The 25,465-nt window shown below is 41.3% G+C and overlaps 1 protein-coding gene across 1 annotated transcript in view; it reads right to left on the bottom strand.

Moving 5' to 3' along the window:
* The window catches only part of APH1B (aph-1 homolog B, gamma-secretase subunit), a 28,941-nt gene extending 3,922 nt beyond the window's left edge, over positions 1–25,019 (bottom strand). The window contains exons 1-4 of the mRNA XM_003267080.3: positions 24,808–25,019; positions 23,222–23,392; positions 15,632–15,702; positions 14,714–14,836 (exon numbers count right to left, since the gene is read on the bottom strand). Of these exons, the coding sequence (XP_003267128.1) occupies positions 14,714–14,836; positions 15,632–15,702; positions 23,222–23,392; positions 24,808–24,920 (478 nt within the window). The 5' untranslated portion in view covers positions 24,921–25,019. The remainder of the gene's footprint in view (positions 1–14,713; positions 14,837–15,631; positions 15,703–23,221; positions 23,393–24,807) is intronic.
* Between the last annotated feature and the right edge of the window lie 446 nt (positions 25,020–25,465).

Genomic DNA, 25,465 nt, shown 5'->3' with positions numbered 1-25,465 from the left:
AAGTGGAATTTTTCCTCGGATCCTTTTGAAAAAGACCAGTGGAAAAATATTAAAATCATGACCAGGCGCTGCGGCTCATGCCTGTAATCCCAGCACTTTGGGAGGCCGAGGCGGGCGGATCACCTGAGGTCAGGAGTTTGAGACCAGCCTGGCCAACATGGTGAAACCCCAGCTCTACTAAAAATACAAAAATTAGCCAGGCATGGTGGCACATGCCTGTAATCCCAACTATTTGGGAGGCTCAGGCAGGAGAATTACTTGAACCCAGGAGGCAGAGGTTGCAGTGAGCTGAGATCATGCCACTGTACTCCAGCCTGGGCAACAGAGCAAAAAAAAAAAGAAGAAGAAGAAGAAGAAAGAAAAGAAAAATATTTAAAGTCACAGTAATTATCTACAATGCTTCTTAAGCAACTGGCACTGAATTTGATCAGCACCACCAGGTTTTTTTCTAGGGAATACTACCTCTGTGTGTGTGTCGTCTGTGTATCTTGTGTGCTGGATAACAGTCTTTATTTAAAGAGGGCAAGCCCTATATATTCTGCAAAGGTAACATGGAAAATAAAAAGGCATCTAGATTTCCCCTTTCAGCCACATAATAAGAAACCATTAACACCCACCAGACTGGCAAAAATTCAAGTCTGACAACTCTCTTTCATACTGCTGATAGGAAAACAGCCTAGCATTACAAATTAAAGAGGAATTTGCATTCTCTATTTCACTCCAGCAATTCTGCAGCTAGAGCTACACTCTGAAGCAATTAGTTCTGAAATTAATAGATCACCTGCACCTGGGAACTTGTTAGAACTCCAAATTATGGGGACCCACCCCACACTTCCTGAATCAGACACAATGGGGTGGGAGCCCAGCAATCCGTGTTTAAACAGCCCTCCAGGTGATTCTGAGGCACAGTCAAGTTTCAGAGCCACTGCTCTAGACAAACATACACATCTGCACAAGGAGCATATATAAGTTTAAGTCACTTATATATGAAGTGACTTGATGAAATATGGCCATCATTACCAGAATGGATAAATAAATCATGCTGTGTTCACACAATGGAATACTATATGGTCTACGATATACGTGATCTCAAGAATCTAATGTTATGTAGAAAAGAAAACCGTATTGTGAAAAAAATGCATATTATTTCATTGATATTAATTCTAAAACATGCAAAACTAAAAGCCATAACTGTTGTGATTAAAGAAAGCTGTTACATCTGGCGTAAATGTGTAATCATTTCAGTAAACGGTGGTAGATATTTTAACTAAAGTAGAAGAGAAACAGTTTCCAAAGTTTTGACGCTATGGCGGATGAAGCTAAAGTGATGTATTTTAACCCCAGTGATAACCCTGGAAAGGGAAACCTCCCTGGAGAGAGATGCTTGGTGACGGCGGGGAGCTGAGACCGCTGAAGATGCACAGGAGTGCAGTTTAAGTTTTAAAGTTTTTGTATCAGAAAAGATCAAGGCAGAAACTGACACAAATGGAAACACTGATTTTTTAAAGAAATCATAGTGTTCATACTCTAAGGGTTTTTCAGAATCTAGATGACAATCAAATGTCAAGAGAAAGCAATGACACCATTAAGGTGTCATCTGTTTAGCACTTATGTTTGCCATTCTTTCTGAATATTGATGTTACCAGGGCAGCCCTGATGAAATAACCGGGAAAGGTCCTTAGTTCTTGTTTTTGTTTTTAACTGTTTTTCTTTAGTTCCTTTATCTATAGGCACAGCTGCTTAAAGAAACCAGATGGCTCGAGATGGCACCAGAGCTTCTTGACCCCTGACCAGATACCAGAGGAAGACCTCGCAAAACCAGCACAAACTGGAACAGGTGACTCCTGTTTGCCTTTAGATCATCAGCATATCTTTACAATGCTGAAACTCCCTCCCCGAAAGAAAATCCCTGCCATTTCATGCACATATAATATATGAAGGCATATGTTCATGAATAGCACCTTCACGTCTGGAGTCCCACCCCACACATGCTAACATTCCTTTCCCGCCGCACACCTAGTTCCCCTGTGCCTTCTACTGCTTGGGGAGAAAGTACCTTTAGCACAAGAGCTCACCTCCGTTCTCTGGCCAGGGAATAAAACCTGATCGCCTTTTCCAATTGGATGTTCTTTCTTTGAGACCAATACTGAGTGGGGAAAGAAGTGTTTACCAGTGACACTGAGACACAATTATGCTCCTATAGTCAAGGCCTACAGTTCATTTAAAAATGCTCTCACGGGCCGGGCGCGGTGGCTCACGCCTGTGATCCCAGCACTCTGGGAGGCCGAGGCGGGTGGATCACGAGGTCAGGAGATCGAGACCATCCTGGATAACACAGTGAAACCCCATCTCTACTAAAAATACAAAAAATTAGCTGGGCATGGTGGTGGGCGCCTATAGTCCCAGCTGCTCGGGAGGCTGAGGCAGGAGAATGGCGTGAACCCGGGAGGCGGAGCTTGCAGTGAGCCGAGATCCCGCCACTGCACTCCAGCCTGGGCGACACGGCGAGACTCCATCTCAAAAACAAAACAAAACAAAACAAAAACAACAACAACAAAAATGCTCTCACAGAATTTTCAGTCTATTCTTGTCCAAAAGAGCATTACTGTGAGTTTTAGGCAAGCATCCTCAAGACATCATTAGCCCTGACCTTTCTTCCAAATTCTAGGTCCATATTTCTTGGTCCTTCTTACTAAGAAGTCTGATGGATTGACTTTGCCTCCAAAGTCCAAGTCCATACATCTCAGACTAGCATTCGAGGACCTCTACAATCTACACCCCAATTACCTTGACACCATATTCTCTACTAATCTTCAACTGCATCCTACGGAAGAAAAACCAGAACTCTTCACTCTGTCTATACCTCTGGTTTTCTTTTTTATTTTTAAATAGATTATCCCTTTTGTCTGAAGACTCTGCCCCTCAGCACCACCCCTCTCCATTTCACCACATCCGAATCTTACTTTTATTTACGATCCAGTTCAAATGCCACCTCTCCTCAGTAAATTATTTCCTAACACCTTCCCTCCTTTTTTTTTTTTTTTTTTTTTTTTTTTTTTTTTTTTACATTCAACACACATCTACTGAGCACCTAGACAGCCTGGCCTGAAGATTACATATATTATCTTTAGAGTCAGACGGTTCTGAGTTAGAATCCCAGCTCCACTGTGTGGCTTTGGACAAGCTATTTAAACTCTCTGAGCTTCCATTTCCTTTATTTTTAAAATGGGGATAATACCACATAGGGCTGTTACAAGGAAAAACAGTGCTTGGCAAACCACAACTTTCTAATACGTGGTAGCTACCATGTGCTATGGTCTACGGATTCAAAGACGAATACGCCAGGGTTCTCAGTGAGTTGTACTATCAGGTGGGAAAGTGAGACAGCAGCCAGCAATGACCACTTGTATCCAAGTCTCCTGGGTACTTGACTATGTATTAAAAATGCATTCCCGGCCAGGCAAGGTGGCTTATGCCTATAATTCCAGCACTTGGGAGGCTGAGGTGGGCAGACCACTTGAGCCCAGGAGCTCGAGACCAACTTAGGCAACACAAGGAGACCCTGTCTCTGCGACAGATACAAAAATTAGCTAGGTGTGGTAGTGTGAGGCTGTAGTCTCAGCTACTCAGGAGGCTGACGTGGGAGGATTACCTGAGGCCAGGGAGGTTGAGGCTACAGTGAGCCATGATCGCACCACTGCACTCCAGCCTGGGTGACAGAGCTAGACCCTGTCTCAAAAAAATAAATAAAAAACAAAAACAAAAATGCATTTCTCTTCATTCTTGTAGATTATTTCTTCCTCTGACTTTGTATTACTCTTACATTTATTTTCTTCCTCCCCTTTTTCATCAATCCACGTAGCAAGTATGTCTGCAGTGGCCAGTATGGACCAGGCACTTTCTAGCCACTGGGACTATTACAACACATGAAACACAGTCTCATAGAGCCTTTCCCCGTCCTTTCAGTTTACCATTTTATTAACACAATATCTAGAGGAGATCCCTTGGACATGTATTAAAATACTGTGCTACGTTCATACTCGGCTCATTTATGCAGGCAGCACTCGTTTCCGGGTGGCTTTGATGGTCATCACAGCCTTCACTATCACGATGTGCTATGTTAGAATGCTGGGATTTACTCTTTCTTCCCTCTGCAGTTGGTTAAGAGGTCCAACAGAAACAGACCCGGATATCTGCATTATTCTGCCACACACATGTGGCTACAGCTACATACATCCTATTTAAACCCTTCTCATTAGTAAAAGGAACAAATTCCAGCTAGTAATGAAAATTTGCTAAGTATCTCTAGAGTACAACCTTTTAATTACTAAACCTTTCTCAGTTAATGTTCCTAAATATAAAATTCTAAAAGTCCTTCAGTAAATCTAACCCCCAAATTTGCTTTGTTCTAATATTCTTTTTTTTTTTCTGAGACAGGGTCTCAACTCTGTCCCCCAGACTGGAGTGCAGTGGTGCGATCATGGGTCACTACAGCCTCGACCTCCTGGGGCTCAGGTAATCCTCCCACCTCAGTCTCCTGAGTAGCTGGGACTACAGGTGTGCACCACCAGGCCCGACTAATTTTTTTCTGTTTTAAGTGGAGACAGGGTTTTGCCATGCTGCCCAGGCTGGTCTCGAACTCCTGGGTTCAGGCAATCTGCCCACCTCAGCTACCCAAAGTGCTGGAATCACAGGCTTGAGCCACAATGCCCAGCCTGTTCTAATATTCTTAAGCCAAAAAAACTTCCCTAAGTTAACCATAAGAATATCAACGTTAGTTTATAACCCAGATTAATAAAAGGAGCTTCCATAATTTTTATATGTTATAATACATTAATCAGAAAGCAGAATAATTCTAACAAGTACTGTATATCAGTTTGTGACCACTGTAACTGTCTAGTCGATAATGGACTTCCTCTTCTAATAAACTTCGAAGTCAAAGTAACTTGGTAGTGAATATTTCTAACCTATTTCTAAGCAAAATGTTTCAGTGTTATCTTCAAGAAACAACATTTACGGCCGGGGGGGGTGGCTCACGCCTGGGAGGCCAAGCCAGGCAGATCACCAGGTCAGGAGATCAAGACCATCCTGGCCTACATGGTGAAACCCCATCTCTCCTAAAAAACACAAAAAATTAGCCAGGCGTGGTGGCACACGCCTGTAGTCCTGGCTACTCGGGAGGCTGACGCAGGAGAATCGCTTGAACCCAGGAGGCAGAGGTTGCAATGAGCCAAGATGGCACCACTACAGTCCAGCCTGGGTGACAGAGCGAGACTCCGTCTCAAAAAAAAAAAAAAAAAAAAATTTACTATTTGGCTCCTTTACCCTTCCTGAATATACCCCAAATGCTCTAACAGAGAGATTCATAAGCACCCTCATTTTCACACGTGTTCCTTTCCCTCATTCCCGATACCCATTTTTCTGTCCTTGCAAAGCTAATGGCCTAAGACAGCAATTGCATCTAATACTGGCTTCCTGCCAGCACAGAAATTGCCATCACCTGGCTTCCCCTAACACGGGCAGGGTATCTCTCACTAGGTCAGAGCAAGCCAAAGGCTGCTGCTGGGTGGTGGCAGCCACAGACAAAGGAGGACTTCCCAAGGCCAAAGCTCAGCCGCAGCTGCCCAGAGGCAGGATGTGAAGATCAATGGGCTTTTGGCTTCTTTTTCTAAGTAGTAGAAAGGTCAGGGGTCTCAGGGTTCCGTGAAGCAGGAGATGCTCCTCCATCCATCCTGGCCATAGAAACTCTCCAGACTCTTGAGAGATCCCCCAGTCAGCTGGCACAAGTGGGAGTCGGGCCCCAGAGCTGAATGAATGCTTTTGAAAATGACTTTCCCTAATGGGGATTTAACTTAACATTTTTGTTTTAAAGAATGTAAGAGAATTCTGCGGCCTGATTTATTGTAATATAGATATAGACTGCTAATCAAATAACCTTCTGTAAGATATTATTTTAACGTTTAAAGTCCCCCTAGAAAATGCTGAAGAATGATGAAACACTCTCCTCAAATTAGCTCATCACTGTGGAGTCAGCATTGGGAGGTTTGCTAGAACTTATCTGATCCTGTCCTCTAAGCAATGAAGAAAACCCACATGGTCCACTTCAAATACTTCCAATTTCATTTCATTAAATGGCCACTGTGAGAAAGTTCCTTCTCAAACCGAACCCAAATCTGCCTTCTTTTAACTCAGTAGTGATTCTCAACGGGGATGATTTGGCCCATAGGGGGAATATGTCAATGTCTGTGGACATTTTGGGTTATCACAACTGGGGGACAGGGGTGCTTCTGACATCTAGTGGACAGAGTCCACGGATGCTGTTAAACACCCCACAACACACATGTCAGCCCCCAACCAAGAATTATCTGGCCCCAGATGTCAATAGTGGTGAGGCTGAGAAAGCCTGCTCTAACTCCTGCTCACTGATCCTGAGAAGGCTCTTTGAAGAAACACAAGCCAACTCTTTTTTTCTACATGTAGCACATTAAAAAACATTTGAAACTCCCTGCAGCAGCCGGCTACTGTCACAAAAATGCTGCAAAACAAAACAAAACAAAAAACAGGCCTAAACTCACTGGCTAGAGCTGCCGTTGGGATCATGAGGTCCAAGGCAGCCTGGGGTACAACTCCCTAATGGGGGACCTGCCTTCAGGAAGCAGGCAGTGGATACAGGCTCTCGGGATTCTATTACTTTCTATTAACGCTTTACTGACTTCACAAAACTAATTAATTTCTATGTTTGTCTCTGGCCTAGAATAGTTTCAGCAAAATCAGATTTACCATTTCTTTAAATGTTCGCTCCAAACAAGCTCTCAAACCTGATCTATGCCATTTACAAAGCAAAACTAAGCCCATAAGACCTTGGATGAAGATTTAGATGGAAATTGCGGGTAAGGTTTACAGTTGGATTGGATGTGAGTTATGAGAGAAAAAGGGAAGAATCAGGAAATATTCTAAGAAATAACTGAGCACCTGGAAGGATGGAATTCCATCAACTGAGATGAGGAAGGTTGCAGGAGTGCACCATTTTAAAGACCTTGTTCCGCCACCTTCCAGAATTTCTGATAAGAAGTCAGCAGTATTTAAAATTGTTGTTCCATTGAATGTAGGGAGAAAGCCTCACTAGAGATGAAAAAGTAGCTTACCACCTCAAACAAAGGACTTTGATCTCACGAAAAATATTCAAGTATAAGTCTTTGGTGAGGGTTTCGAATAACAATAAAAGGCAGTAAAATCCAATAAATCTACCCATTAAAGTAAACTTCAAGGCTGATTAATTCCTCCAAAGAAACAAAAGATTTCCCAACATTTATGCAAACAAGTTTGTTTCCAGGAAGTAGTGTTGGAACACTGCACAGTAAGTGAAACATGTTACAATATCAACCATTCCCCTAGAAGTGAGAAGTGGGGCAATGCAGGAACCCTGACGTGAACCTTCCGACTGTCTTTAGCAGAGCTGTGGAAAGGGAGAAAAGTGAACTGGTACAAGTGGTCCCAGCACTGAAGAGCATCTTTGGTAAGAAGTGGGCATGGAGGAGGTTGATAAATGCTAGGATTCCCAGGCCAAATTCCCAACATAGCCATGCAGCTGTATGGGATCAAGCTGAGGTTGCTGGGGAGGGCTAGACTGAGCAATAAAGTTGGAAATAGTGGGATTTTTTTCCCTCTCAAATTATAAATATTATATGTAATTAATAAAATATATATTCCTATGGGGCTGAGTGAAGAGTGACACCATACTGGATGATGTTTTAAAAATGTGACTTTTGTCTCATGCAATCATATCTATAGGACAGTAACCTGTAATATGGTATCCTGCTCATCATGGCTACAAAAAACAATGTCTGTGAAATTCATTGAAGAAAAAGAAACGAAACCCCCAAAACACCGAGAATTAAAAGCAGCAGTGGCTAGGTACAGCATTTCAGGAGGTTGAGGCAGGAGGATCACTTGAGCCCAGGAGTTCAAGACCAGCCTAGACAACACAGTGAGACCCCATCATTACAGGAAAAAAAAAAAAAATAGCTGAGTTTAGTGGCATGTGCTTGTGGTCCCAGCTACTTGAGGCTGAAGTGGGAGGATTGTTTGAGTCTCAGAGGTCAAGGATGCAGTGAGCCATGATAACACCACCCCACTCCAGCCTAGGTGACAGAGCAAGACCCTGTCTCAAAACATAAATAAATGGGCCGCACTTTGGAAGGCCAAAGCGGACAGATCACGAGGTCAGGAGTTCGAAAAAAACCTGAGCAACATGGCGAAACCCCGTCTCTCCTAAAAACACAAAAATCAGCTGCACAGGGTGGTGCGCTCCTGTAATCCCAGCTACTCAGAAGGCTGAGGCAGGAGAATCGCTTGAACCTGGAAGGCGGAGGCTGCAGTGAGCCAAGATCGCGCCACTGCACTCCAGCCTGGGCAACAGAGCAAGACTCTGTCTCAAGAAAAAAAAAAAAAAAAGAAGAAGAAGAAGAAAAAAAACAGGCCCGGTGCGGTGGCTTATGCCTGTAATCCCAGCACTTTGGGAGGCTGGGGAAGGCAGATCACCTAAGGTCAGGAGTTCAAGAACAGCCTGGCCTACATGGTGAAACCCCCATCTCTACTAAAAATACAAAAAATCAGCCAGGCGTGGTGGCAGGCGCCTGTAATCCCAGCTACTGGGGAGGGTGAGGCATGAGAATCGCTTGAACTCGGGTGGCAGAGGTTGCAGTGAGCCGAGACCGCACCACTGCACTCCAGCCTGGGCAACAGAGTGAGACTCGGTCTCAGTAAAAAAAAAAGAAAAGTAAAATAAGATTAAATAAATAAATAAAAATAAAGGCAGCAGTGGCTGATGAAAATAAGGACCGTTTTACCCATGAAGAAGAAACAAGGTCTACAGAGAACAGAGAAGTGCAAGTCATTCAACTGCGCCGAAAGGTAGTCAGCAGAGCCTAGCCATTCATCTGTGTGAGGAAAGAGACACCAGTGATTCAGGGTGGCCTGAAACATACCTACAAGAGCCATCAAGTCTTACAGCCCCAGCCCATGTCATTCTTTGAGCTAGAGACCATGAAGCAATACACTGAGCTGCCTGCTTACACACTGCCTGAAGACTGATGCCTGTGATGTGCACATTTCATAGTGTGTCACAAGCTACTAGAGTCTGTGATAGGTCATATCTATTTAATGAAAGGGCATTCCAAACAGTACAATTTTCTATTCTCAGTTATTAGAGTAGCTGAAAGGAAAGGCTTACACTATTGACATAAACAAAATAAGCCAGGCGTGGTGGCTCACACCTTATAATCCCAGCACTTTGGGAGGCTGAGGCAGGAGGATTGCTTGAGGCCAGGAGTTTGGGACTAGCCTGGGCAACATAAGGAGACCCCCATCTCCACAAAAAATGCAAAAATTAGCTGGGCATAGCAGCACATGCCTGTGGTCCTAGCTACTTAGGAGGCTGAGTGGGAGGATCACTTGAGCCCCGGAGTTCAAGGTTATAGTGAGCTAAGATCATTAACACTGCATTCCAGTGACAGAGTGACAGAGCAAGACCTTATCTCTTAGGAAAAAAAAGAGAGAGAGAAAAGAAAGAAAATAGATAATGAAAAATACATATTCGATGATATATACAGCATATAGAGTATCACTGTATCATAAACAGTAGCAGTTAGTTGTGACAACTTATTACAAGAAATTAAGATTCTAATGAAATCACAAAAGGATAAGAATTGCAGGTTACAATCTATTGTTGATCATTTTTTCTGTATCATTAGGAGATGTTATACTTTCTCTACTACTTTGGAATTTGGAAATGTAGGTATTGAGATAGTCTTGCTTACAAAGAGCTTTCAGTCAAGAGTCTAAACTTTAACAAACTGCCACACTGTAGAGATTATTCTTAAACTATTACAAATAGAAAAGTGAATGAAAGATAAAAAATGTATTGGGTTACAATAACAAAAATTTATTCTCATGCTCACAGGTCTAAAGGCTGACTGTGCATTGCTGATAAAGGCTGGGCTCAGCTGGAAAACTCTGCTGCAAGCTCCTGGGGTGGGCTCTGTGTGGCTCTGGGTATATTCATTCAAGGGTCCAGGCTAAGTGGGCATTAACTTTCCAAGGTTTCTTCTTCTCATGGCACCAGAGTCCAAGAAGGAAGGTCCAATCATGCCAATACTTTTTAAGCCTCTAACTTACAACATAACCATTAATTGGCCAATTCAAGTCACATGACTGAGCTCAAAGTCAAAGGGTGGAAAAGAACATTCCAGCCACCATGAGACTTATTACAGGAAATGACAAATTGGGACAAAACCAATCTCCCACATTCCTCTTTTATTTTCTTCAAGCTCAGTATTTTTCTTTCTTCAGTCATACCCCCACAGGCCATGGCTTCTAGATCGTCTACTATACTGACAACATTCTTTCTATATGAATTTTACTTCTTCAGTATTCCTGTTAAATCACAATGCTTGGAACAATACAGCACTCCACATGTGGTCTGACCCATATTGGTTTTCCCTTGTGAAACGTTTAGTGGCTAAAAAGTTTAAAAGCTTGCCTAGGTTTTAAGTGCACTGTCTAGAAAATATAATAGAAATGAAATGGTCTGGGGAATTTTTAAAAATAAAATGATCAGCTGTTCTTTTTTACTAGGTACTAGCTAAAGACATTTTTTCTTCTAAAGCATAAGGGAGGTAATTCAGAATGAAAAACCCAGATTCTATATAATACTAGAAAAATTATCTTCTGAGTTCTGTTTTCTCATCTCAAGTGCTAAATTATCCACCTTAATAATATTCTTAGGCTACTTTAGAGCTTATAAGCACTTAAATACATATTCTCTAAATTAATTTCATTTAATTCTCAACAACTCTGAGCTAGGCATTTCTGCCCTTCCTGAAAGATCAGGAAATTGAAGATTAGATGGAAGGACAAGACTTCCTTTGCCCTGTGAACAATACCGCTCTTACCTCCAGGCCTGGAGGAAAGAGACCTCTTTCCTCTGCCTGGAACATCTTTCCCTGACAACTCCTTTCTTTGCCTGCCTAGCTATTATTCACCCTTTAAGTAAATCTCTGCTCGTTATGGCACTTCCTCCATAAGCTGTGCCTGGCTTTCATTTTTCTGTAAGTTATTTATTGAGTGCCATCTAGAAATAAAGGACTCCACAAGATGCCAAGGACACAGCAGTGAACAATACAGATGTCATCCTTGCACTTGCATGGCTTAGCACCCAACTGGAGAGAAAAGACATTCAACAAATAACTATACCATTACTTAATCACGCCTGTGATAAATGCTGCAAAGCCAAGGTACTGTGGCCTGGGAGCATGGGTTAGAGCCTGTCCTTTGTGCCCCATGGCTCTTCCTCATTTCACTGTAGCATTGATCATGCTTTATTGTAATTAGCTGTTTGTCTCTATTCCCTACTATGAATGGAAGTTATGAATGGTAACTGGGTAAATGGTAAGCTATTTTCATAGCTTGGTATAACACCTTTAGACTAAAAACACTTAATAATTATGTATGGAATGAGTGATTCAATAATCAAATGGACTTGCCCAAAATACTAAATTAATGAGCCAGAATAAGATTCGAACCTAGGATTCCAATTCCCATACTTTTGTCTCTATACAAAATTACCAAGAAACAGTAATGATTCTAGTAAAATTTAATGCTAGCCTACAACATAACCACAAATAAAAAAGAAGTAACCTATACATAAACATTATTTATAAACTATGCCTGTTTGTAACATAAGAGCCTATGTACATACAGGTATCATACAGTATGGATCTTATTAACACATACCAATATAGACAGATATACACTACAGGCTGAATATCCTTTATCTGAAATGTTTGGGACCAGAAGTGTTCAAATTTTGAGATATTTGTGTGCATATATATATAAAACGAGATATTTAGGGGATAAGACTCAAGTTTAAACATGAAATTCTTTTTTTTTTTCTCTTGAGACAGGGTATGCCTCTGTTACTCAGGCTGGATTGCAGTGGGATGACCACAGCTCACTGCAGTCTCAACCTCCCGGGCTCAAGTGATTCTCCCACCTCGGCCTCCTGAGTAGCTGGGACCATGGGTGCGCACCACCACACCCAGCTGAATTTTTAAATTTTTAGTAGAGACGAGGTCTCGCTATATTGCCCAGGCTGGTCTCAAACTCCTGAGCTCAAGTGATTCTCCTGCCTTGGCTTCCCAAAGTGCTGGGATTACAGGCATGAGCCACCACACCTGGCCAAAACATGAAATTCATTTACATTTCATATATATCTGATACACACAGATTGAAGGTAATTTTACACATTATTTTTAATAATTTTGTGCATGAAACAGTTTTTTCTTGTTCTGACTGTGACCCATCACACAAGGTCAGGTGTGAAATTTCCTACTTGTGGCGTCATGTCGGTGAAGGAAGTTTTGGATGTTGGAGCATTTTTGGATTTTGGATTTTTGGATTAAAAATGCTCAATCTGTAATTAGTGACCCTACATTCCTTATTTATTCTGATTATTATTTAGGCATTTGTAATGGAGTATGACAAACATATAAAGTTACGGATTTACCTGGCAAAAATGAGTTGTGTCTAAATAAATGGTAATTACAAGTAGTTATAAATAACATAAATACAATAAATATAAATTTGGGGATCTTATTTTTAAATGTAATAAAAATTAATTTCTTAAATTTGTAATTCAAAGTTTATGCTTCAAAGAATGATGTTATAACAGTAAGAAACTTGCACATGATAAAACAACACTGTTCTTTCATTCTATAGATACAAATTTATAACATAGCCAGTCTGCCATGCTAACTTGGCTAAAGACATTAAGATAGCTGGCCGGGCACGGTGGCTCATGCTTGTAATCCCAGCACTTTGGGAGGCCGAGGCAGGCGGATCACGAGGTCAGGAGATCGAGACCACAATGAAACCCCGTCTCTACTAAAAATACAAAAAATTAGCCGGGCGTGGTGGCGGGCGCCTGTAGTCCCAGCTACTCGGAGAGGCTGAGGCAGGAGAATGGCGTGAACCCGGGAGGCGGAGCTTGCAGTGAGCCGAGATTGTGCCACTGTACTCCGGCCTGGGCGACAGAGCAAGACTCCGTCTCAAAAAAAAAAAAAAGACATTAAGATAGCTTATTGAATATTGAATTTTTCCTTTAATTCCTGGAAATTACAAATACAATCCCCAAATTGGTACCAAATCTTTCTTTTACTACCAAAAGAATCATTTTAAACATCTTATGAAAACAGCCTAGGTCACTAAAGGGAATTAGCACCATCTAGTGAAAAAAGCTGGCAAAACTTGTATATCAAAAGAAAACTAGCAGGGAGAGAGAGCTGTGTTAACTGTATATGAAAACAGAAAACAAACTGTAGCACTAACACCCCTCACAATTATGTTTGATTAATTTTTATCGGGTTCTAACAGACTTTACTAATATTACGTTTGTTTTAAAGACCTAACACTCAGTATAATCAATCATTAACACATTTGCCAGAAATATGCCAATGATGAAATGTTCAAAAGAAAGACAATTTGCTATGTTGGAAGCATCATTAAATAAGCATGACCCATTAACACACTTTCTTGTCCTCTAACTTGCAGCCAGATTTAAAGCGCCTTGACTTTATCCTGTAGGCCCTGAAAAGCCAAACCATTTTTGCAGCAGGGAAGATTAGTTAGGTAGTTGCATACAGGATTCACATGGATAGTGTGTCAAGGAAAGACTAACCAGTTGAGGGCAGATGGTGGTAAGCCAGAGAGGAGATGTCAAGGCCTGAACTGAAATGGAAACAAAGGGTCTACTGGGAATGGCGAATGAGTGTCCACTGGGCTTGGGGATCACTATGACATTCAGCATGCCTCTAAACTACTGCAGAAATTTTTAAAAATTGGTCATACCTCTTTATATCTTTTCTATTATTACCTTAAACTATTACTGGAATGCTTATTCACTTTTTTTTCTTTTATTCCCTTATTAGAGGGTAAGCTCCCTGAGGAGCTTTAACACAGACGTTACTAAAAGAATATACAAATCATGATGTGAATTCAGTTATTTCAATGGCATAACTGTTGTGGAAACGACTAAAAATACAGTGGGTATTCTCCCCCTATTTTTAAAAGAGTCTTCTTGTGGAACTTAGAAGAAATCTATGTTAATTATGTACACTACCAACTCTCAAATTTGTGATCACTGCATCATGATGACAATTTTTAGCTCATGGATGAAAAAGCAATTTGAGATGACTTGGTCCTTTTAGCTGCATCATTTGGATGAAATGATCAACTCATCTATTATCCCATTTTTCCTCTCAATTTCAGATTAAATTATACTGCCTATTCCCACAAAAGGCACCACAATGACAATTACAGATTAGGGCTTCTACTGAAGATAACATAAAATAAAAAAAAAAAAAAAAAGAGCACATGGCCTTTAAAAATTCACTTCTAACATTTCAACTATGCAGCAACATTGTTAGTACAGCAAAATAAAAATAAATTTTATGCAAGCTGAATTCCACTCTAAAATTCTAAAACTAACCAAAATTTTTATTTTCCTAAGTGTTTTACTTCACAGTGCCTCAGAGTATTTCGCCTTTAAAAGACATAACATAAATTCCTATTCACTGGAATTTCTAAGCCAGTGAACTCCAATAAGAATGATCATTTAGACTAGAAGCCTGAATGTTGACAGCTATGAGACACATACCTGAATAAAGGAAGAATTGAGGAGAATCTCCATGAATGCCCACCGTGCCTGGCCCCAAGGAGTCAGATAGGGTATTCACAAAGGAAAATACTCCACTCATGATTCCAAAGCCCAAGCCAGAAACTAAACAGGAAGAAAAACACTGTTAACTCTTTTCCTGCCAAGATTTCAAGTCAAATTTCCAAGGACTAGTTAATACAAAGTGTGTTGGAGGGGAAAGGGTGCTTATGTTCTTCCTGAAGCAGCAGACAGCTGGCTCTGGAGAGGCATGTGCTTGGCTAAATGATGAATCAGAGAGGGAAGGGGGAAGAGGAAAGGAAATGAATGGCAGAATGCAGCAGAGTAATGAAAAAGGGGAGAAAAGGGTCTAGAAAGGCACAGAAGAAACAGGTGAGACAGAGGATACACCACCAGAACTCTGGCTTACTTTATGATAACAGAGTCTACAGAGTTAAGTTTGATGGCTTAGAACTGAAATTGAGTGTAAAAGGGAACTATGTATTCCTGAGCCCAACTGCGGAACCTAGATCCAATCTTAAACATAATTCTCAAAGTATAGTATGCAGAGATATGAACTGCTTTAATATGAAGAGTACTCCTAGAACAGCCAAAGTAAGATTCGGAGAAAGTAACAGTTTCATCACTTAGAAAATCTTAGTTAACTAGGGTACATACACATTAAAAATCTAACTTTCAAACCTGGTTAATATACAATGGACATACAGGTAAGGGTCACTTGCAATCACTTTCATTTACAAAACGAACCTGGAAGACGGGGATAATAAGCAAATATGTACACCAATAGGCCAAGGCAGTAATAAAAAACTACTTGACACCTACAAAGATACAAAAGATCTAAATGACTTTTATGCCAAGTCTGATTTTTTTCCTTAATGAAACCATGTGGTTCTAACTTACCATAGGCCAGCAGTCGCATAGAGGGCGCTGTCTCACCTGGGTTTATACTCTTCAAACCCTCACTGGCTTTTCTAAAATGAAACCACACATGTAATTAAGAAGACAAAAAAAAAAAGAGCAATATATCAGGAAAGTCCAACAAGACACTTCAAACCCAGATACTCACTGAGGCTTTGCATCAGGTTATACTCTAAATCTATAATTTACTTAAACAAAACCCAGCAAATTTTCAATGAACTAAAATCAACCAAAATTGCCAACTAATTTTTACCTTTTGACATTCGCATAAAAGAATAAGAAAAATATAAGTAAACAAGCCATCAGGAATTGAATTTAAAAAGATAAAAACCGCAACACTTTCAACTTGGCAAATATTTAATTCAATATCCTATGGGATTTACCACTCTGATTTTTTTTCCCCTTCCCAAAGTACTGTATCGTTATTCCTGCTTTGTCGGCACTTTGTTCTATCTTCCACCAGGACTATACTTGCTCTGTCACCCTCCCTTGTACCTTCTACTCTGTAGAACCTCAACTACACTCATCCTTCAGAGTCCACTTCAGGCAGCGATTTGTTAAAGAAGCTGCCTATCAATGGTTTGTAATCACTAATCTCTCCTTATTCTTAAATCCCGTAATACTGATGGTCTGAACTCTCACATGAGTATTTAATCATATGATCTTCTGATTCTAAAACGTTTTACATATTTGTTTTATATCACCAATAAGGCTTCAAGGGAGAAAGCGATCTGATACTTTCGTTGTATCTTGCAGAATAAAATGCTACCCTCAGAATAGGAGATAAATGAACCCTTGAATGAAAGAATAGAATACTGCTCAAGAGAAAATAATCTTCAGCTGAGCATGGTGGCTCAGCACTTTGGGAGGCCAAGGCAGGAGGATCACTTGCATCCAGGAGTTCGAGACCAGCCTGGACCACAGAGCAAGATCCTGTCTCTATAAAAAAATAAAATAAAATAAAATAAAATAAAATAAAATAAGTGACCTTCAGAGGGATCTTATGCATGCTTCTGTTGTGGCCAATTTATAAGCTTACCGTAAGTGCCACGCAGATCTGTTAGGAATGATAGGTGTGGCTGGTCAATTCTACTAGCATCACTATTACCAATTCTTGTTGGCCAGAAAACTCTGCAATAACGTAAGATCCTCACTCAAAGAATATTTAAATTATATTTACCATAAAGTATATTTATTAAGGCAACAAAAGAACCAAAACATTTTAAAAATGATTTTTTAGCAAATGTTGAAACAAGACAGGTTAACTCTAAGAATAGACAATTAAATTAACCAGAACATACTTACTTTCTGGGCATTGTGTTATTTTAAATTTCAGGGTATGGATATTCATTATAGTCAGCTTATGCATTACATAAATATAAATATCATTGATTATATTAAATTAAGGCAATGTAGAATTCAACCAAAATAGGGATAAGCCTAGTGAAGGGGGTGCTTTTCTAGACTCAAAAGAAACGATCTGCCACTTTGGTGCTCTCCATCTGGAAGCGTTTGGTAGTGAGGACATGAGCCAGATATTTAAATGACCATCTTCTTTCTCTGAAGCAGTAACCAACTAAAATGTCCAATTTTCCTAAATAAAATAAACTTACCTCTCATAGTGATATTGTTAAAAGTGAATTAAAGCTTATGGGACACATAAAAATCTCTGTCAACACATATGTCAATATACTAGAATCAAAAAATTTGGGAGGATTTCTGTTTTCTATAAATTCCTCAATAATAAATAAAAGACTTGTGTCCATGTGGACACAAGGAAGGGAACAACAGGCCTAGTTGAGACCAGAGTGGGAGGAGGGAGAGGATCACAATTTACCCAGGTAACAAACCTGCATGTGTACCCTTGAACCTAAAGTTAATAAAATAAAATACAGTTATGTGTTGCATAGCAACATTTCAGTCAACAATGGACTGCACGGCCGGGCGCGGTGGCTCACGCTTGTAATCCTAGCACTTTGGGAGGCCGAGGCGGGCGGATCACCAGGTCAGGAGATCGAGACCACGGTGAAACCCCGTCTCTACTAAAAATACAAAAAAAATTAGCCGGGCGTGGTGGCGGGCGCCTGTAGTCCCAGCTACTCGGAGAGGCTGAGGCAGGAGAATGGCGTGAACCCGGGAGGCGGAGCTTGCAGTGAGCCGAGATCGCGCCACTGCACTCCAGCCTGGGTGACAGAGCGAGACTCCGTCTCAAAAAAAAAAAAAAAAAAAAAACAATGGACTGCACATATGATGGTAGTCATTACTATAATGGAGCTAAAAAATCCCTATTGCCTAGTGACGTCCTAATGTTGTAGCATAACGCATCACCCCCGTGTTTGTGGTGATGTTGGTGTAAACAAACCTACTGCACTGCCAGTCATATAAAAGCACAGCACACATTGGCCAGGCACAGTGGCCCACGCCTATAATCCTAGCATTTTGGGAGGTCAAGGCAAACAAGTCACTTGAGCCCATGAGTTTGAGACCAGCTTGGGCAACATGGTGAATCCCCATCTCTATAGAAAATACAAAAATGAGCCGGGTGTGGTGGTGTGTGCCTATAGTCCCAGCTACCTGGGAGGCTGAGGTGGGAGGATGGCTTGAGCCAAGGAGGTGGAGGCTGCAGTGAGCTGAGATTGCACCACTGCACTCTAGCCTGGGCAACAGAGAGGCCCTGTTTAAAAAACAACAACAACAGAAAAAAAAAAAAAACAAAAGCATAGCACATACAATTATGTACAGTATATAATACTTCATAATGATAATAAACAACTGTTAATGGTTTTTATAAAAAACAACAAGAAAGTTAAAAGACACTTCTCCATTTCAAAACTTACTGCAAAAGTAAAGTATTCAAGATCATCTGATACTGGTGTAAGGGCAGACACACAGATTAACAGAATAAAATTGACAGTCCAGCAATAAACCTTCATATTTACAGTCAACTGATTTTCAATAAGAGTGCAAGATGATTCAACGAGGAAAGACAGATGGTCTTTTTAATACATGGTGACAGAACAACTAGATAATCGCATACAAAAGAATGAAGGTGGACCATTACCTTACACCATATATAAAAACTAAAATGAGTGAAAAGTCCAGCTATCAGAGCTAAAACTATAAAACTGTCAGAAGAGTACACAGGTGCCAGTCTTCATGACCATGGGTTGAGTAATGGTTTCTCAAATACATACACCTAAACCACAAGCAACTAAAGAAAAAGTAAATAGATGAACCTCATCAAAATTAAAAACGTTGATGCTACAAAGGACACTACCAAGAAAGTGAAGACACAACACAGATGGGAGAAAATATTTGCAAATCATATTTGAAAAAGGACTTATATCTACAGAACTCTTACAACTCAATAATAAAAAGACAAATAATCCAATTTAAAAGATAAATTGTCTGGGCATGGTGGCTCACACCTGTTAATACCAGCATTTTGGGAGGCCAAGGTGGGCAGGTCGCTTGAGTTCAGGAGTTTGAGACCAGCCTGGGCAACATAGGGAGACTATGTCTCTACCAAAACAATACAACAGTTAGCTGGGTGTGGTGGCATGCACTTATAGTCTTAGCTACTCAGGAGGCTGAGGGTGGGAGGATTGCTTGAGCCCTGGAGGCGGAAGTTGCAGTGAGCCATGATTGCGCCACTGCACTCTAGGCTGGGTGACAGAGCGAGACTGTGTCAATCAGTGAATCAATCCAAGATTTTAGCTATTTGATATAGCAAAGTACTACTATCACAAATATATTAAATAAATAAATTCAAAAGTTTAATAAGCTTCCTAATTCTACATTATGGAAGTATGTGGGAGGAAAAGTAACAGCACTAAGAGTTCTCAATGTCAACATCAGGAAGTGAGAAAGTACAAAACAACACAGTTTCTGGGTTCACTTCCATCTTACTGAAGTGGAAAATTCTTTGTTTGCATTTATTATTACGTTCCCAAGAACAAAAAAAGAAACAATTCAAATTTCAAAAATATAAACGTTGAAAAACTACTGCTAAATCATACCATCTTTCTCTTTTGTTCTATCCTTTTTTGAATGCGCATATGAGAGACAGAAAGGAGTGTGAATACAAGTTAAATACACCATTTTTGGAATTTTTAAAAATAGACACGCTTCTTAAAAGTGGTAGCAATGGTTATCTTAATGTTTTTTCTATAAATGGAAGATTTTCTAAAATTACAAAATATTTATGGTATCAACATTTTAAGACAAAATTGAATTAAATTACAAAAGTTTCCATCCAAACAGAAAAAAATCCTAATGTCTATTTTAGGCAACACACAGGAGTTTCAAGCAACATAGAGTTGCCTAAACTGTATGTTTTTGGCAAAATATGATTATGTTTTAAGCAATATAACTTGGATTTTAAAAAAATTACTGTAGAAAGGGCTACCACACATGCCAATTTCTCATCATGCAAGGCTTTGCCAGGCTGAAAGTTACTATTCATTCATGTAAGAATAAGTTAGTAAGATTAAGTGACTAAGGCCTAACTCATAAAATAAAATTATTATTTATTATTAGATTACAATGACTATTTTGAGCCAATTCCATATATTTATAAAAACTAGTATAAACTCTCCACATTTTAATCTTGGCACCAAATTCTGATAGCAAAAGTCTGAGGTGGCACTTTAAAAGTTCAAGACCTACTTTGGCAGTGGAGATAAAGTATTGATTAAACCAAAGTCCCTATATTTGAATGTAATATAGCATAAGAGAGCAATGTAAATGTATCCATATAAATATCAGTCATAAATAAAGCATTATAATCATTCTTAAATTGTTTTAATACAACTACATAACATCCAACATTTCTCAAATTTGCTGGGAAAATTTTGAATATTCTAATGGCTTGTAAAAGATGCATTTTGCAAATGCAAACTAAGGTATCTGTTAGTACAAGTCTGTCCTACCATTTGCAAATTTCCAAAGGTCCTTTCAGAAAAGCAAACATGGTTTCCCTAGGAGCCTAAAGAGGCTTCTCTGAACTTCCTGGCATTCGAGCCTACAGACTGACGGCTGTAATTTCTTCCTCATGTGGCCCTACTCCTTTCCTGCCCTCATTTAAAAAGTGGACCCTTGCTCCCCACTGTAAAAAGAAAATTTTAAAAATTAAAATTAAAAAAAAAAAAAAAGAGGAACAAAAATGTGGATCTGTGTTCAGCTACAGTCCTTTGGAGCCCTAAGTTAGTGCCAGGAAAATGTTGCCATTTCAGGTGGAAACCATGAAGATGCAAAGCAGTGAAGAACAGCCCATACTCATTTTGTCATGCTGGTAATTCAGGTTTTAGAACACACAAGTCCTAAACTTTAAATTCTGTATTAGTAATTAAGTTTTTTTTTTTGTTTGTTTTTGTTTTTTTTTCAAAATTAGACCCATAATATGAAAATGCATATGAGACTGACAGGAAAACCCAGTGCAACGTGAGGCTGAGCTGTGAAGAGTACAGTGCCCAGTCAGGGACACTACTTAGTCCGCACTGCAGAATACCGTCCTGGGTCCTGAGCACAGGCAAAAACCAGGCACTGACAAAAAGGGTCATGTCCACTGACCAAAAAGAACAAACAGCCTTTCTTTTGGAAAGGTTTGGAAGCCACAGCCACGCCTGTTGAGGTCCAGGTGAAGAAATGAGGACTGTTCAATCTTGAAAGGGAGATAATTATAACCATGCAGCAGAGACTTCATTTACCTAGTACTTGAGTAAGGCAGAGGTCAGAAGGGAGTTTTTGTTTTGGTTTTTGTTTTTGTTTTTTGACAGGGTCTGGCTCTGTCGCCCAGAATGGAGCACAGTGGTGCAGTCACGGCTCACTGCAACCTCCGCCTCCTAGGTTCAAGTGATCCTCCCATCTCAACCTCCCGAGGAGCTGGGACCACTGTGCCCAGTTACTTTTTGTATTTGTTGTAGAGACAGGGTTTTGCCATGTTGCCCAGGCTGGTCTCGAAATCCTCAGCTCAAGCAACTGGCCCACCTTGCTTTCCCAAAGTGTTAGGGTTATAGGCATGAGCCACGAAGCCCAGCGGAGGTAGATGTGATTACCTTAATGATATTCTACAGTTAAAGCTTAAAATTGTAGAATGGTAGTAACTGCCACATACCAGAAACATTCAAACACAGCTAGATGTCCATCTGTTAGGGACATTGTATTACCGTGGAAATTTCAATGCGACCTTTGATATTTATTTGTTCCCATGTAATATTTCTAGGTACTAATGGGAATTTCATTTTTGAAACTTTTCTAAGATATGATTTTTGCTTCTAAGCAATGGCTTCCTGGATTTCAATTTCTAATTTAAATTACTTCATTATGAAAAGGGAATTCAGTATCTGGTATTAAAAGCAAAGAGTAACAAATACAGAAAACCTAGCATATTGGCAAGAACAAGTTATCAGAAGCCTATGAAAAGAGTTGTTGTTGAGGTTCCTCTTGTTTATATCCATGAAATTCATGGACAGCCTTAATTACTTCATTTGTAGAAATGAAAAAAGACAGCACATTTATCACTCTACTAAGTCTTACTACATAATCAAAGCCAATCTCATGACTGCCTGAAAGGAAATATGGTTCCAAGTTCCAGCTATGTTTCAAATCAGTGGTTTCATGTGAGGTCCTCATGAGTCCTAGAGAAAACCTACTTTCTGGCCCAACAAGGGAACCTAAGGCTTTTTTAAAATGTAATTTTCTATTACAGATTTAAAATTACAGGAAATACCACAAAATGAACTCCTGTTTCCCCTACTACAGTCAAAATAACGGAAGGCATGATCTCTGTAAGAATTATTTATCTTCGCCGGGTATGGTGGCTCATGCCTATAATCCTAACACTTTGGGAGGCCAAGGTGGGCGGATCACTTGAGGTCAGGAGTTCAAAACCAGCCTGGCGAACATGGTGAAACCCCGTCTCTACTAAAATTACAAAAATTAGCCAGGCGTGGTGGTGCACGCCTGTAATCCCAGCTACTTGGGAGACTGAGGCAGGAGAATCGCTTGAACCCAGGAGGCAGAGGTTGCCATGAGCCAAGATTGCGCCATCGCACTCCAGCCTGGGCAACAGGAGCGAAAACTCTGTCACGAAAAAAAAAAAAAGAATTATCTTAGGTGGTGGCAAAGAGGAGAACATATACATTCTAAGCTGGAATGATTTCTGTAGTTGTTTTAATGCTTCCCTAGCTTGTTTGTCTCCATGACACTTACCTACTATAACAGTGTATTTCTTGTTCATTCATTTGTTGTCTGTCTCTTTCTACTATAATATAAGCTCCATGAAGCCAGAGACTCTGTCTTTTAATCACTGATGTATCCCCAGTACCTAGGATAGTGTCTGGGATTGATTCTCAAGAAATATTTTTTTGAATAAAGGAAGAAAGGAAGGAAATAAGAAATTTCTACAAGATAAAAGAACACTCAATATTTTCAGGCTGGAAATATACCAATGTCTTGGCTTAGTACTATGTACGAAGGCACAGATACAATACTATATCCATGTTTCAAATGACCAAATCATAACTAAAATCTAACTGGGGAAAAAAAAGGTAAGGCAGGTATTTAACTTACTTTAAGAGTCTGTAATATGCAAATCGGAACATTTCTTGGATATAGACGGAGACAAACGCTCCAAAGATCAGCAGATATTTCTGTGTTGGTCCATCTTTGTTGTCAGTAATGACTCTTGCCATGAACCAAACGAGGGACGAAATCAGTAGAGACACCAACCAGAAGAAAGCTCTGAAAAATACAGGAAAAAAAGTTACAAGTGAACATCAGTACAGGACTAATAATGTTTAAAAGCAGAAAAAAAAAAAAAAAAAAACCTGCTTGAGAAGGAAGAGATTTCTTGACGTTTTAGTAAGGAAAAAAAAAGTCCTCATAAAGTCATACTCTGATCAGTTGTTCTTAACGGTGCATTTTCCTTGGTGAGACAAACGTGTCCAAGAGGAAGGCTGAGGTTTCCCAACAATTACTTTGTTCAGTGACCCTGCTACTTGCAAGTACATCTGCAGACTCTATCTGCCAAAGACTGCCTAGCTAGAAACTTGGTTATTTGCTACTCTTTCTAATCAATGCTCTACCCATTGATGAGCCAAAACAAGAAAATACACAATCCTGATTACTGCAATTTTCATATTCTTAAAACTTACAAGAAATTACGGATTTACTGGTCAGATATCTGCAAAGATGAGTATCTCTTCCAGAAAAATATCTACATCTCTATTAATAAGGTGATTGGTATAAAATTCAACTTGAAAACCTGTGTTCTGATCTGGATCAATATCCAAGCCCTCCAGGTCTTACAGCACCCCTGGGGATTCTAATGATTATAGCAAGCTTTACAGACCTTTCCCCAAATCTCTATTATTTTTAAAATGACATGCAACGAAGCACTTTCAATACGTTTGTGGCAGGTGAAGGAACGCAGAAAAGCGGGAATCATTGGCCTAGTCTGGTGCCAAGAGAGACTCATCAGGGGACGGGGGATATGGTATGTCCAAGTATGAGCCAGGGAGATGGGACACCAGAGTCCGGTATTAAGCTCCCAGAAGGAGATGCACAGTCAGGTGCTTCGGTGTTTTTACAGGTCTCCACCCTTCGGCCGCACAACGGAACCATCCAAAGGGAGCTTAAAAAAATTTTTTTTTCTGAAGCCCGAATCCCATCCCCTAGACATTCTGATTCAACGGATCGGGGTAGGGGTGGGCATAGGCATGTTTTAAAGCACCTGGCCACAGGTGATTCTAATTGGCAGAGGTCGCGCACTACTATCCTAGACGCCAGTGGCTCTTAACCCTTTGGGGATTACAGATGCCTTTGAGAATCAGGGAAATTAGGGACTCCCCCTCCAGAAAATGAAGGATGCATATATGAACTTATCCATAATTTTTTTATACAACTTTAGTAGCTTCACGGATCACTAAACCCCACCCATGGGCCCCAGGGAAAAGGCCCTGACCCCCAGTGTGCGCTTCTTCCTAAGAGGAGGAGGCGCCTTTGGGGAGCGGGATCTCTGCTCTCCCCCTCTCAACCCTCCTCCCGTCCGAAACGCAACAAGGTCGAGCCGCGCGGTGGGGGCGCCGAGGGTCGCAGGTAACCCCGGCGGGGGAGGGGAGCCCCGGCGTCCGGGTTTCCCGACGCGACCGCCTCACCCGGCGATGAGGAAGATGATACGCAACGGCTCGGTGGCGATGGTGAAGACATAAAGGGCGAGCGCAGGCCCGAAGGCAATGAAGGCGCAGCCGAAGAATACGGCCGCAGTCATGGCCACCGCGGAAACCGACTCGGGGGCCCGCTGGGGACGCGAGATGCTCCCGGCGCGGGCGGGGTTCGGTGGGTGGGGCTCGGGGTGGGGGGCTAACCGGGACGCGGGGGGCGGGGCGGGGCTCGGGGGCAGGCACGGGGACGCAGGCGGGGCTGAGCGGGGCTTGGGGGTGGGGCACGTGGGGGCGGGGGCGGTGCTCGGAGGCGGGGCTGAGCGGGGCTTGGGGGTGGGGCACGTGGGGGCGGGGGCGAGGCTCGGAGGCGGGGCACGTGGGTTGCGGGCGAGGCGGGGCGTGGGGGGTAAACGCTAGGGTCGTGGGGACTGGGCGGGGCGTGGGCTGAGGGCGCCGGGCGCAGGGGCGGACCCCACCGTTGGGCCCTCCGCCCTACCGGGTGTCCGGAAGCGCCAGGGCCGCGCCGCAGCTCCTGCTCTCAAGGCGGGCGTCCTCGGCAACGTTAGGGCCCGAGCCATCGCCGCACCCCCACAGATACACTCCGATCGGGTTCCAGTGCCGGCCGCGAGGTGGCTAAGAGAAGGGGAGCTCC

The sequence above is a fragment of the Nomascus leucogenys genome, chromosome 6 (genome assembly GCF_006542625.1).
Source record: "Nomascus leucogenys isolate Asia chromosome 6, Asia_NLE_v1, whole genome shotgun sequence".
NCBI lineage: Eukaryota > Metazoa > Chordata > Mammalia > Primates > Hylobatidae > Nomascus > Nomascus leucogenys.
Note: the sequence above shows the minus strand (reverse complement) of the source record. Positions and strands in the feature narration are given on the sequence as shown.